Source organism: Aythya fuligula, chromosome 3 (assembly GCF_009819795.1).
Source record: "Aythya fuligula isolate bAytFul2 chromosome 3, bAytFul2.pri, whole genome shotgun sequence".
Taxonomy (NCBI): Eukaryota; Metazoa; Chordata; class Aves; order Anseriformes; family Anatidae; genus Aythya; species Aythya fuligula.
The window spans coordinates 77,661,461-77,676,166 of record NC_045561.1 but is presented as its reverse complement, the minus strand read 5'-3'; the positions used below and the strand labels follow the sequence as shown (position 1 = coordinate 77,676,166).

Genomic DNA, 14,706 nt, shown 5'->3' with positions numbered 1-14,706 from the left:
CAATGTCCACTGTGATGAATGGGTCATTACAAGAACACTTAAGGTGTTTTTCAGTAACTCTCAGAATAATCTTCTCCATAATTTTACCACACACTAAAGTGAGACTGACAGGTCTATAATCACCAGGATCTTCTTTCTTGCCCTTCCTGAAAACTGGGACAACACTTGCCAGCTTCCAGTCCACTAGGACCTCTTCAGATTCTCAAGACCATTGAAATTAATTGAGAGGTCCCACAATGACATCAGCCAGCTCTCTGAGTACCCCTGTACTGGGTCTGGCAGGGATGAAGTTAACTTTCCCTGCAGCAGCCCATAAAGTGCTCTGCACTTGCAGCTAGAACAGAATTGGTATCATGCCAGTGTTGTGTCTACTTTCAAACAATACTGGCACAGCATCAGGACTCCCTCTAATCCCCCCAGAGCCAGCAGGATTGGGGTGGGCAAAAAGTGAGGAAGGTACATCACCAGGGTAGTTGACCTAAACCAACCAAAGGGATATTCTATACCATATGATGTCATACTCAGCAATAAAAGGTGGAAAAAGAAGGAGAGTGGGCTCTCATGAAAATGTCTGTCCTCCTGAAGAGCCGCTATGCGTGTTGAGGCCCTGCTTCAAGGAGGTGGTCAAGCATGACTCATTGATGGGAAGTAGAGAGTAATTTTTTTACTCTGTGCTTCCACACACCCTTTTTTTGTTAGTTTTTCATTTTCCCTTTAGTTAAATTACTTATTAATAATAATTTTCCCTTAACAATTATTTTTCCTTTAATTAAACTATCCTTATCTCAACTCATGAGTTGCTTCTTTCTTTTTCTTCTTCCTCTCCTCTTCTGAGGAGGGGGAGTGAGAGAGCCATTGTGGTGGAGTTCAGCTGTTTAGCAAGGTAAAGCCACCAAAATCCCATCAGACCCCATAAATTTATATGCATCCAGATGGAGCAGGAAATCCCACATAAGTTAGGGGTTGACTGGGAGTTTGTCATTCCTACAGTCATGGTCCTCAAACTTAGGGAAGCTGGGCTCCCAGAGCCCATCACTGGTGTTGAAGACAGAGGTGAAAAATGCATTAAACATCTCTGCTTTTTCTATGTCCCTGTTTGTTAGGTGCCTATCCTCATCAAATATTAGACCAATGCTTGCTCTGGTCCTCCTTTTCCTATTAACATATTTTAAAAATCCCTTTTTATTGCACCCACACTACTGGCCAGCTTTAACACTAATTTAGCCTTATCCACACAAACTCTCTCCCTGAAAAGGTGGGCAGCATCCCTGTAGTCCTCCCATGTCATTTGATCTTGCTTCCAGAGACCATATACTGTCTTTTTCTGCCTAAGCTCTTGAAGAAGATCCCTGCTTAGTCAGGCTGGCCTTCTGCCCCTCCTGTTTAACTTCCAACATTTTGGAATTACCTGTTCCTGTGCTCTTAGGAGGTTGTACTTAAAAAACAATCAGCACTAATATCTTTAAAAAACAGTTTCCCAGGAGACCTCACTAACTAGTTCCATGAGCAGTCTGAAGTCTGCTCTCCCCTAGTCTAGGGTTGAAGTTTTGGTGGAATTTTTCCTCCTGTCACTAAACGTTTTAAACTCAACTACTTCATGGTCACTTTGGCCAAGGCAACCACCTATCACCGCTTCACTCACAAGACACTCCCTGTTTACAAGCAACAGATCTAGGAGGGCACCTTTCCTAGTTGGCTGTCATAGTACCTCTACCAAGAAGTTATCATCAAGGTGCTTCAGGAATTTCCTGGACCTGCTTGTCTCAGCTCTGTGATGTTTCCAGCTGACATCTAGAAGGCTGAAGTAAGGACAAGGGCAACTAATCTATACGTCTCTCTCAGTTCCTTAAAGAATAATTAATTGGTGTCCTCATCCTGGCTGGGTGGTCTACAGTAGACTCCCATAACCACATCCCCTTTATTTGCTTGTCCCTTAATCCTTATCCAGAGGCTCCCAACTGCATTGTCACCTGCAAGTTCCATATAGTCCAGTGCCTCTGTTACACAGAGTGCCACCCTCTAGGTGAGTGCCTCACCTGCCCCACCTATCCCTTCAGAAGAGTCTGTAACTGTCCATTGTAACACACCAGGCATGACTTTCCTGAAATTCTTATATTTCATAATTAATTTCAAAGTTTTTCTTTATCTCTTTATGTCACTGCTGAGCTCCTTTATATATTCCTTTATCTTCTTTGAACAGCAGTGAATAAACAAAGTACTTATTGTAAAGTGGTACCACTCTGATACTGTAATACCACAGGGTGTGCTTCACTGGTCAGGTGGATTCCACTGTTTGAAGAAGACGGTAACACTCAACAGAAATGGGGTTTTCAGTCCTCCTTATGCATTCTGAGAATGATTTCTAGGAATTTTAAGAAAACAGTAGAATGTGATTGCTAAGCTTTCCCATGAAGCAGGAATCAGGACACGAGTTCATTCTGTGCTATTTCCTTATTCTTCTTTCAACATATAGTAGAGTGAGGAATATGTGCTGAGCATCTCAGCACAGCTGGAATCCCTCTATAGAGGAACTGGCAGAAACTGAGCCTGAGTCAGAGCCCTGCCCTGGTGAAGAGCACCACTTCTTTCCACAACCCTTAGTAATTTGCATTGGTATTACCCCTTGTGGTGGTTTTACTGTGCTAGACAGCTGAACTCCACCACAACCGCTCTCTCACTCTCCCTCCTTAGAAGAGGAGGGGAAGAAGTAAAGGAAAGAACAATTCACAATTTGAGATAAGGATAATTTAATTAAAGAGAAAAATAATTATTAAGGAAAGATTATTATTAATTAAATATTTTAACTAAAGGAAAAAAAATTGAAAGGGGAAAAGGGAAAACAAACAAACAAACAAACAAACAAAAACAAAACAAAAAAAAAAAAACACACACACAACAAACCAAAACAAGTAAAGGCTCTGTGGAAGTGCAGAGGAAAGAAATTATTCTCTACTTCCCACAAATGAGTGATACTTGACCACGTCCTTGAAGCAGGGCCTCAACGCATGTAGCCAGTGTTCGAGAGAACAGACGCTTTCACAACAAGAGCCCAGTCCTCCCCTTTTCTTCCTTTTTCCACCTTTTATTGCTGAGTAGTGCATCATATGGTATGGAATATCCCTTTGGTTGGTTTATGTCAGACGCCTTGGTGATGTTCCTTTCTCACTTTTTGCCCACTCCCTAGGAGGGTTAGAGAGAGTCCTGATGCTGTGCCAGCACTGCTCAGCAGAAGACATAACACTGGTGTGATACCACAGCTGTTCTATATACAAGTGCAGAGCACAGTACTGTATGGGCTGCTGCAGGGAAAGTTAACAGCCAGAGCCAGTACACCCCTCAGGAATTTGCATAACCCAATCTTATTACAACACTGCTAAAAAATGCATTTAAGTTTCAGTCATTCCACTGGCTAATCTTTGTTCCTACTGAAATCCCTATCTCAAAGTTTCAGCATAGTATTGTTAAGTAGTTCTTTTATCATTAGATAAACTAGATTATCATTATAATTTACATGGACACACGAAAGTTTACTTAATTATTATCTTTTGAAAAGCTATTTCTATCTAAATAGTTCTATCTTTTTCCCATCTTTAGAAGATATGTTTTACTCCCTGAATCAATCAGTGGCATACTGGTTAATGGTTTAAGTTTCAAATAAAAACAAATGTGTTATTTCCAAACCTATATTCAGATTAACCCATCTAGTTATATTAAATTTCATTTTCTAGTCCTCCTCGTACACCAAAACTTCTGCGTCCCAAGCTATTTGAACTATTTTCCAAGGCCTGAAACCACACAGTCATCTATTCCCTTCTCACCCAATTCTAAATTTCCCTGTAGGTTCAAGGACACTCTGTCACTTGTGGTGTCTCATCTGTCTAAAACTTATTTCCTCTTCTCCCTAAGCTGCTGAATCATTTCTTGAAATCTCATCTTAAAACCTCCCTGCCCTCTTTAACCTATGATTCACAATCTCTGGAAAATATTTTTTGTGATATCCTTTAGAAGCACGCACAGTGAAAGAGGAATTTTATTGTGGTCTTATTGAAGTAATCTTTACTCAAGGTACTAATGTGACTGTGGATTAAGGGTCCTACAGGGTTCACTCTAGGCAGATAGACCCTTGCAGAATCACTTGAAGTCTGAGTTTTTGTATCTACTCGCTGGAAAACATCATAGCTACATCTTTGTGGGTTTAAAAGCTGTTGTCTTAATCTTTATTCTTGCCTTTCCATTCACAACTTTATTCTTCATGTCAGATGATGCCACTGAGTTTTGTCCAGTTTAAACAAGATGCCTATTCAGGGCCCATTAAAAATGAAAAAAAAAGGATGCAGTCCCATTAACTCTTCCTCCAAATGATTGGTTAAATTTCCCTCATACTGACTTTAAGATAATCTCCAAAGACAGCAGTAATGAAAACAATCAAAGCAGTCATCTGTTGAGCTGACTAATAAGGAATGAAAGTTTTGTCAGTTTCCTTACCTAATCAGCCTGTGATAGATAGCAGATTCAGGTTTCTATTATGAAATCTGAGCAAGACAAACAAATTTATCTTAGATTAGTTCTATCCAATTCCATGACAAGATGCAGGGAGAGAAACTCACAAAACTGGATAGTCTACATAGTGAGGGGGGAGCTCTAAGAAATGATAGGTGTGAAAATAAGTAGGATGGTGTGATACAAATGGCAGCATCCAGAAGCACATGTGAGCAGTACCTATTTATAAGGCTCCCCATTCACAGTATACTCATCATTGTAACAATTAATTCTCTGTACTCCTGTTGAAAAGGGCATTTAAATCTAGCTTGCTTTTTTTTTTTTTTTTCTTTTTTTTCTTCTTTTTTTCTTTAGCGCATTTTTCCTCATTTGCCTATAGTCTTAGGATGGTATTTTTGTTGTTTATGTTTAACTGGCACTTACTTGATTTTTTTGTTTTTCCAAGTATTTTGGACTAGTCATAGCACTAGAAATGGAAGAAAACTCCAGTTAACATTCACATAACTCCTAGAGTTGTTAACTGAAGGACACACTCAAAATATTTCAGACTTGCAATTTTTTTTTTTTTTCAGTGTTTGTAATCTATGTTTTTGATTACATTAATTTACATGGGTATGCATGAATATATTGTACCTGTGGGCACACATTTTCTGCATATAGCAAATCACAGAAATAGAAACACAGACACAAATATTAATGTATTGCTGTTAATGTCACACTACTGGACTATGGATGGTAGCACAGGGCGAAAGAGAAACCTTTCCATCTCCTGAGTGGTGGCTGTTATATAACGAAACTCTATAACAGGCTTTGCAGAAGAAGGTATGGATTCAGTGGACTTAAACTATTTACTCATTGTCATGAAAATATGGTAGCACACAAGCAAATCTTTTGGTCTGTTGTCTGTCTCTGAAACATATAACAAGCCTTAACTGAATTAGCAGTCAATTTAGATAGAAATATTGTTATACAAATCTATGTCTAACAAAAGGTGTTCTGAGTAATAATTTGAAATTTTTTGTCCTGTCTTTGAATTTTTTTGTCCTGTCTTTATAGAACTGTACATCAGGGAAAACAACAAAGAAAAAAAAAAAAACAAAAAAAAACCAAAACAACAACAAAAAACAACAACAACAACAACAACAAAAAAAAAAAACATCTGATGAAATGAGGATTTCATTAATACTGTATTATACCAGTGAGTATAGCAACACTGAGTCTTTGTGTGAGAGGCTAAATAAGAAAAGAAATGGATTAAAAATATAAAGGTCCATATTCTTATTTTTTATCCCAGACCCCTCAGTCTTTAACTATCATAAACACATTTCTCACCATACTCTCATACTTTATTTTTGAACTCGTACTATAATTTCTAGGAGGGATACACATAACAGGTAGACACTCCATTAATGATGGATAATAAAATAATGAATAATTATAATGAATGATGGAGCTGCTGTGGAGATCTGATGCATCTAGGAAAACTATTCACTTCTTCAAAGCCCGTATTTTCCTCTTGACTTTCAACTGTCGCAGGTAGTTACCATTTAATTACTGCAGGTACCTCAGAAGTGTAATGAGTGAATGTAACATACTACAGAAGTGAAAACAAAATAAGATTTCTATTTCTTTTATAAGCAATGCGGTTTGGAACCTTTTTTTTTTCTTTTTTTTTTTTTTTTTTTAACATGCACATCAAAATAAATAAATAAAATGAAATACTCACTCCTGTTATGTAACGAGGTCTATACTGGATGGTTCCAAATAAGCCAAGTATGACTACAATAATGTGTATAAAATTTGCCAAGATGGGTGCCCACTGATAACCAAGGAAGTCAAATATCTGCCTCTCGAGCACAGAAACCTGTGATTAAAAAGCAAAAAATGAATAGATTAGAACACACCAAAAACCATCTTAAAGGACATTGCCCTATCCCCTAGTCAAGGTTTTTGCCCTAAGTTTAAATATATATTTAGATATATACACATGCATACTTCTGTCAGCAGTACAATGAAATGAGTTTGCAATGTTTTACTTTCTTGTTTTAATGAAAGCTGCATTTCTTACTGACAGTTTACCGAGTTATATTCAGTAAGCTAAAGTATTCATGCGGCCAATTCTATCAAGATACTAAACTGTTCACTAGGATGTTATGTTTACAGGTGGAGAAACATAAACTTTTTGTTATATACACCAGCAAATGTTATAATGTCCTAGGGTGCTGAAATGTGTAATATACTGGTGTTGAAAATAAGTGCTGGGTTTATGACCTCTTCACAGCAACTTTGCTTCCATCTACAGATATCATCCTTCAGTCTACTCCTCTCTCTTTGCTTTTATTATTACCCCACTTCCTGCTCCCTCCCTCCTTCCCCTAGTTATCCTAGTCTCTAGTCATCCTGTCAATGGCCTTTTACTTGTATCCAAAATCATACAACTTTTTGATCTGATTCTATTGATAATGTGTCGTGGTTTAACCCGGCTGGCAGCTAAACACCACGCAGCCGTTCGCTCACCCTCCCCCCTCCCTCTCTGGGACGGGGGAGAGAAATGGAAAGTGAAGCCCGTGAGTTGAGATAAAGACAGTTTAATAAGACAGGAAAATAATAATAATAATAATAATAATGATGATACAATGGTGATAATACGAAAGTAATAATAGTATGTACAAACAAGTGATGCACAATGCAATTGCTCACCACCCGCTGACCGATGCCCAGCCTAACCCCGAGCAGTCCGGCCCCCTCCCCCCGGCTAGCCACCCCTATATATTGTTTAGCATGACGTCAGATGGTATGGAATACCCCTTTGGCTAGTTTGGGTCACCTGTCCTGGGTCTGTCCCCTCCCAGCTCTTACTGCACCCCCCAGCCTGCCCGTTGGCAGGACAGAGCAAAGGCTGAGATGTCCTTGGCTTAGTATAAGCACTGCTCTGCAACAATTAAAGCATCGGGGTGTTATCAGCACTCTTCTCATTCTAAGCCAAAACACAGCATTCCACCAGCTACTAGGAAGAAAATTAATTCTGTGCTAACTGAAACCAGGACATCTATCCACCCCTTATTCCATACCATTTATGTCATGCTCAGGTTACACTCTTTTCCATACATTCTAATTAGTCACCTATAGTAATCATGGTAGTGATAATATACAGTATAATATACTATTTAACATGGTGCAATTCAGTTCATGGGCTATTCTCACCCAGTATTAAATCTCCTTGAGGTACACACCGGACCTCTCCGTTCTTTTGCATTACCCACCAAGTATATCCAGGTCCCTGAGCGAAAACAATTCCACGAATAGGTTTGCCTTTTCCTGAGGCAGGAGTAGCCCAGACTGTTTTACCCAGCATATTTTTTACATGCACTACAGGAACTTTATCCCCATCTACAGTACGTAACAGGTTTGATTGGGCAGGTCCAGCTCGGTTGGTAGATCCCCTAGTATTGACTAACCAGGTGGCCTTTGCCAAATGCGTATCCCAGTTTTTGAACGTCCCAGCGCCCATTGCTTTCAAGGTAGTCTTTAACAGGCCATTGTATCGTTCAACTTTCCCGGAGGCTGGTGCATGATAGGGGATGTGATACACCCATTCAATACCATGTTCTTTGGCCCAAGTGTCTATAAGGTTGTTTCGGAAGTGAGTCCCATTGTCTGATTCTATTCTTTCTGGGGTGCCATGTCGCCATAGGACTTGCTTTTCAAGGCCCAGGATGGTGTTCCGGGCGGTAGCATGAGGCACAGGATATGTTTCCAGCCATCCGGTGGTTGCTTCCACCATTGTAAGTACGTGGCGCTTGCCATTGCGAGTTTGAGGGAGTGTGATGTAATCAATCTGCCAGGCTTCTCCATATTTATATTTCAGCCATCGTCCTCCATACCAAAGAGGCTTTGACCGTTTGGCTTGCTTGATTGCAGCACATGTTTCACAGTCATGAATAACCTGTGCTATAGCGTCCATGGTCAAGTCCACCCCTCGATCACGAGCCCATCTGTATGTTGCATCTCTACCTTGATGGCCTGAGGTGTCATGGGCCCATCGGGCTATAAATAATTCACCTTTATGCTGCCAATCCAGGTCCACCTGAGCTACTTCAATCTTAGCAGCCTGATCCACCTGCTGGTTGTTTTGATGTTCTTCAGTAGCCCGATTCTTGGGCACATGAGCATCTACGTGGCGTACTTTCACAGCCAGGTTCTCTACCCGAGCAGCAATATCTTGCCACAATGCAGCAGCCCAGATAGGTTTGCCCCTACGCTGCCAGTTGTTTTGCTTCCATTGCTGTAACCATCCCCACAGGGCATTTGCTACCATCCATGAATCGGTGTAGAGATAGAGAACTGGCCATTTTTCTCGTTCAGCAATGTCTAAAGCCAGCTGAATGGCTTTCACTTCTGCAAACTGACTCGATTCACCTTCTCCCTCAGCAGCTTCTGCAACTCGTCGCGTAGGACTCCATACAGCAGCCTTCCATCTCCGATGCTTCCCCACAATACGACAGGACCCATCAGTGAACAGGGCATATTTCTTTTCATTCTCTGGCAACTGGTTGTACAGTGGGGCTTCTTCAGCACGACCCACCTCCTCCTCTGATGATATCCCAAAGTATTTGCCTTCTGGCCAGTCCATGATCACTTCCAATATTCCTGGGCGACTGGGGTTTCCTATTCGAGCCCGCTGAGTAATCAGTGCAACCCACTTGCTCCATGTAGCATCAGTTGCATGATGCGTAGAGGGGACCCTTCCCTTGAACATCCAGCCTAGTACCGGTAATCGGGGTGCTAGGAGGAGCTGCGCTTCAGTACCGACCACCTCCGAAGCAGATCGAACTCCTTCATATGCTGCCAATATCTCCTTTTCAGTTGGAGTATAGCGGGCCTCAGATCCTCTGTATCCCCGACTCCAAAACCCCAGAGGCTGACCTCGAGTTTCCCCAGGTTCTTTCTGCCAGAGGCTCCAGGTGGGGCCGTTCTCCCCGGCTGCAGTGTAGAGCACATTCTTTACATCTGGTCCTGTTCGAACTGGCCCAAGGGCTACTGCATGGACTATTTCCTGCTTGATTTGTTCAAAGGCTTGTCGTTGTTCAGGGCCCCATTCAAACTCATTCTTCTTACGAGTTACTTGGTAGAGTGGGTTTACAATCAGACTGTAATTTGGGATGTGCATTCTCCAAAACCCCACAACACCTAGGAAAGTCTGTGTTTCTTTTTTGTTAGTTGGTGGAGACATAGCTGTTATTTTGTTGATCACATCCATTGGGATTTGACGACGTCCATCTTGCCATTTTATTCCTAAAAACTGGATCTCCCGTGCAGGTCCTTTGACTTTATTTTGTTTTATGGCAAAACCGGCTTTCAGAAGGATTTGGACTATTTTCTTCCCTTTCTCGAAAACTTCCTCTGCTGTGTCACCCCACACAATAATGTCATCGATGTACTGCAGGTGTTCAGGAGCTTCCCCCTGCTCTAGTGCAGACTGGATCAGCCCATGGCAAATGGTAGGGCTGTGTTTCCACCCCTGGGGCAGCCTATTCCAGGTATATTGGACTCCCCTCCAAGTGAAGGCAAATTGTGGCCTGCACTCTGCTGCTAGAGGGATGGAGAAAAATGCATTAGCGATATCAATTGTGGCGTACCACTTGGCTGCCTTCGATTCAAGTTCATACTGAAGTTCCAGCATGTCCGGCACTGCAGCACTCAGTGGTGGCGTGACTTCGTTCAGGCCGCGATAGTCCACTGTTAGTCTCCACTCGCCATTAGACTTTCGCACTGGCCATATGGGACTATTGAAAGGTGAATGAGTCTTGCTGATCACTCCTTGGCTCTCCAATTGACAAATTAGCTTATGGATGGGAATCAGGGAGTCTCGGTTGGTGCGATATTGCCGCCGGTGCACAGTTGTGGTAGCAATTGGCACTTGCTGTTCTTCGACCCTCAGCAACCCCACAACAGAGGGGTCCTCTGAGAGACCAGGCAAGGTAGATAATTGTTTAATGCCCTCTGTCTCTAAGGCAGCAATACCAAAAGCCCACCGGAACCCTTTTGGGTCCTTGCAGTATCCTCTTCTAAGATAGTCTATGCCAAGGATACATGGAGCATCCGGACCAGTCACAATGCGGTGCTTTTCCCACTCATTCCCAGTCAGACTCACTTCAGCCTCCAATACAGTCAACTGCTGAGATCCCCCTGTCACTCCACAAATATAGATGGGCTCTGGTCCTTTATAGCTCGATGGCATTATAGTACATTGTGCACCGGTGTCTACTAAAGCCTTATACTTCTGTGCGCGTGATGTGCCAGGCCATCGAATCCACACAGTCCAATAAACTCGATTGTCCCTTTCCTCCCCCTGGCTGGAGGCAGGGCCCCCCTAATCCTGGTCAGAATCTTCCTCGTTTCTGTGTTTGAAGGACTGTCTGCTGGAAGTTGGAGCAGCAAACTTTTCGGAGAATCCCTTTTTCCTGATTGTTTTCTTTTGCAACTCACGTACCCGTGCCTCTAGGGTCGCGGTAGATTTTCCATCCCACTTTCTCATGTCCTCTCCATGGTCTCGTAAGTAAAACCACAGGGTGGCACGGGGTGAGTACCCACCATATCGTCTTCCTTGTGTGGGTGAACGCCTACCCCTGACAGCTGAGACACTGCTTTGTACAGGTGCGAAGGAGAATAATCTCTCTTCAAGTTGGTGAACCTTTTCAGAAAGTTTCTCCCAAGTGTTCTCCTTTGGTCGGTGGGCACTGGTTGGTTCAGGTGGGGAGGACAATAGATTCTCTTCAAGTTGGTGAACCTTTTCAGAAAGTTTCTCCACAGCTGAGACGCAGGCCTGTAAGGAAGAGGAGAGACTTTCTTCGTACTGCCGGAGTTGTTTAGCCGCTTCACCCACTGTGGGTTCCTCATCCTCTTTCCAGGCCATTATTGCCAATGAGCTGGCATATGATGATGGTGCACTCCGTACAAACTTCCGCCACATGGGTCGTGTACACTTGACTTCATCTGGATCTGTGGATGTTTGTTTGAGGTCTGGATCCTCATAAATCACTTCCCGTACGGCTAATCCCCTCAGGTACTGGATTCCCTTCTCCATAGTGGTCCACTTGCCTGGTAGACATAAAATATCTTCCTTGAAGGGATACCTTTCCCTCACAGCTGAGAGGAGACGCCTCCAGAGGCTGGTGGGTCGTGCTCCATCTGCAATTGCTTTGTCAATGCCGGCGTCTCGAGCAAGGGATCCCAGCCGCTTGGCTTCCCTGCCGTCTAATTCCACACAATTGGCTCCAGAGTCCCAGCACCGGAGCAGCCAGGTGACAAGCTGCTCACCTATACAGCGACCAAAATCTTTTCGCACATCTCGTAGCTCGCGCTCGTTTAGGCTTCGGGTAGTTACTGTTGCTCTTTCGGCATCCTCATCTTCCTCCTCCTGAATCCTTGACGGCCCAGCGTCGTCATCATCTTCGTCATCTCTATACTTAGTTTTGGCAGAAGCCTTACCTGGATTGGCAGAAGACTCTCTGCGTTCTAAACGACTTGAATTTCTATACCATATTTTCACCTTCTCTACAGGGGCAGCTTGCACTGCTACTGCTCGTTTCTCTGACTTTGTTACAGGGTCTGCCACAGGGGTTGGAATGCCCTCTGCAGGGTCAACTTGCACTGCTACAGCTCGTTTCTCTGACACGGCCACAGGAGCTGGAGCGGCTACAGGAGCTGGAGCAGTTGCAGGAACCGGAGCTGTAGCGGCTACAGGAGCTGGAGTTGGAGCTGGAGCAGTTGCAGGAGCTGGGACTGGAGCAGCAGTAGGAGCTGGAGCTGGAGCGGCTTCAGGAGCTGGAGCTGGAGCGACTTCAGGAGCTGGGACTGGAGCAGTTGCAGGAACTGGGACTGGAGTAGCAGCCGGAGCTGGAACTGGAGCGACTGCAGGAACTGGGACTGGAGCAGCTGCAGGAGCTGGAGCTGGAGCGGCTTCCGGAGCTGGAGCTGGAGCAGCTTCAGGAGCTGGGACTGGAGCAGTTGCAGGAACTGGGACTGGAGTAGCGGCCGGAGCTGGAACTGGAGCGACTGCAGGAACTGGGACTGGGGCGGCTTCAGGAGCTGGGACTGGGGCGGCTTCAGGAACTGGGACTGGAGCGGCTGCAGGAGCTGGGACTGGAGCATCTGCAGAAGCTGGGACTGGAGCGGCTGCAGAGTCCACCGTAGGGGTCACAGTGGCCGTTGGATCTGTCACGGGACTTGGAGTGGCCGCAGGGTCTGTCACTAAGTTGATAGCAGTATCCATGGCAGCTCGATAGGTGTAAGCCAGGCCCCAGCATGTTACAATGATTTGTGTTACTTTGGAACTTCCCGAATCGCGACACCTTTTATTCAAGCATTCTGCCAGTTTTTGAGGATTTTGCACTTGTTCAGGGGTGAATTTCCAAAACACTGGGGGTGCCAACTGGTCTAGATGCCTGCCCATATCCTCCCATACTCCCTGCCACCCACAACTATACTGCCTCCGGGCAGATCTCCGGATGAGCTTCCTAAGTAGTTGTTTAACTTTAAGCAGAACCTGAAGTGCATTCAGGAGGCAGAACAACAGGACTATGCTGGTCTGAGTATCCCAAGGATATTCAATATCTTGGAGAGCTATTGTAATAAACTCGGAGGATAAGAGGGTGGTGAAGGAGGAAGGGAGAGTGATCAAGGAGGGTACAGGGGTGGTGAAGGAGAAAGGGAGAGTGATCAAGTAAGAAAAATTATCTTCCCCTTTCCCCTCCACAGATTGACTCCCTAATGAAAAAAGGCAACAGATACAATTGCTAATAGTTTCCAAAATACAGTTTCCAAAGTATAGAATCGAAGATGTTACTGAGTACAAATACCAGGTTAGAGTCATGGCCAGATATTTCATCATCTCATAAGCCACTGATACAACACACAGTACCATAATGGTCTGAAACCAGGGCCCGGAGAGGATAAACAACATGACAGAGAGCACATACGGAAAATAACGTGCTATAATACTCAATTTGGAAAACAGGCGCAGCACAGTTGAGATTAAAGCAATCAGCATTATGACAAGTGACTATTAAGCAGGTCTAATACTTATACCAATTTTAGTTTAACACACTCTGGTCAGATCTGCCGTTATCTCAACCTTTCGTGCCCCACGTTGGGCGCCAAAAAGACTGTCGTGGTTTAACCCGGCTGGCAGCTAAACACCACGCAGCCGTTCGCTCACCCTCCCCCCTCCCTCTCTGGGACGGGGGAGAGAAATGGAAAGTGAAGCCCGTGAGTTGAGATAAAGACAGTTTAATAAGACAGGAAAATAATAATAATAATAATAATAATGATGATACAATGGTGATAATACGAAAGTAATAATAGTATGTACAAACAAGTGATGCACAATGCAATTGCTCACCACCCGCTGACCGATGCCCAGCCTAACCCCGAGCAGTCCGGCCCCCTCCCCCCGGCTAGCCACCCCTATATATTGTTTAGCATGACGTCAGATGGTATGGAATACCCCTTTGGCTAGTTTGGGTCACCTGTCCTGGGTCTGTCCCCTCCCAGCTCTTACTGCACCCCCCAGCCTGCCCGTTGGCAGGACAGAGCAAAGGCTGAGATGTCCTTGGCTTAGTATAAGCACTGCTCTGCAACAATTAAAGCATCGGGGTGTTATCAGCACTCTTCTCATTCTAAGCCAAAACACAGCATTCCACCAGCTACTAGGAAGAAAATTAATTCTGTGCTAACTGAAACCAGGACATAATGACACTAGTTCACCTCCCACTGTCACAAACAACTCAAGTATAAGCTGTTACCCAAGACTCTAGATACTTCTTAAAAAAAATTAAAACAATTAAAAAAAAAAAATATGGTACAATCTTGGGCTGTTGAAGGCTGTTTTCAAGTAATACCATTCCAAACTGATATATCAGAAAGTAGAAAAACTGCATTTCTAATACTCTAGGTAGGAAACATTTCAGAATTCAAATAGCAGGTGTGCTTATTTGAATTAAGTTGTGCTCAGACATTAAAGCAAAATATAGCACTGCACACCAATCCATAGGCAGAATGATGTTTTTTGATCTGAGAAATATTGATGTGAAGAGTAGAAAGCAATATAAAAGTAAAGTGAATTTAGGCAGAAAGGGTAAGTAGTTTCTTTGGTACTATTCCAAAAATTTTACTAAATAGAAATGAGCAGGTGAGTTTCATGAA

At 43.6% G+C, this 14,706-nt stretch overlaps 1 protein-coding gene across 2 annotated transcripts in view; it reads right to left on the bottom strand.

Moving 5' to 3' along the window:
• Positions 1-14,706, bottom strand: part of NKAIN2 (sodium/potassium transporting ATPase interacting 2) — a 595,502-nt gene that overhangs the window by 315,530 nt on the left and 265,266 nt on the right. For both annotated transcript variants that reach the window (XM_032185202.1, XM_032185203.1), the window contains exon 2: positions 6,227-6,364. In XM_032185202.1, the coding sequence (XP_032041093.1) occupies positions 6,227-6,364 (138 nt within the window). The remainder of the gene's footprint in view (positions 1-6,226; positions 6,365-14,706) is intronic.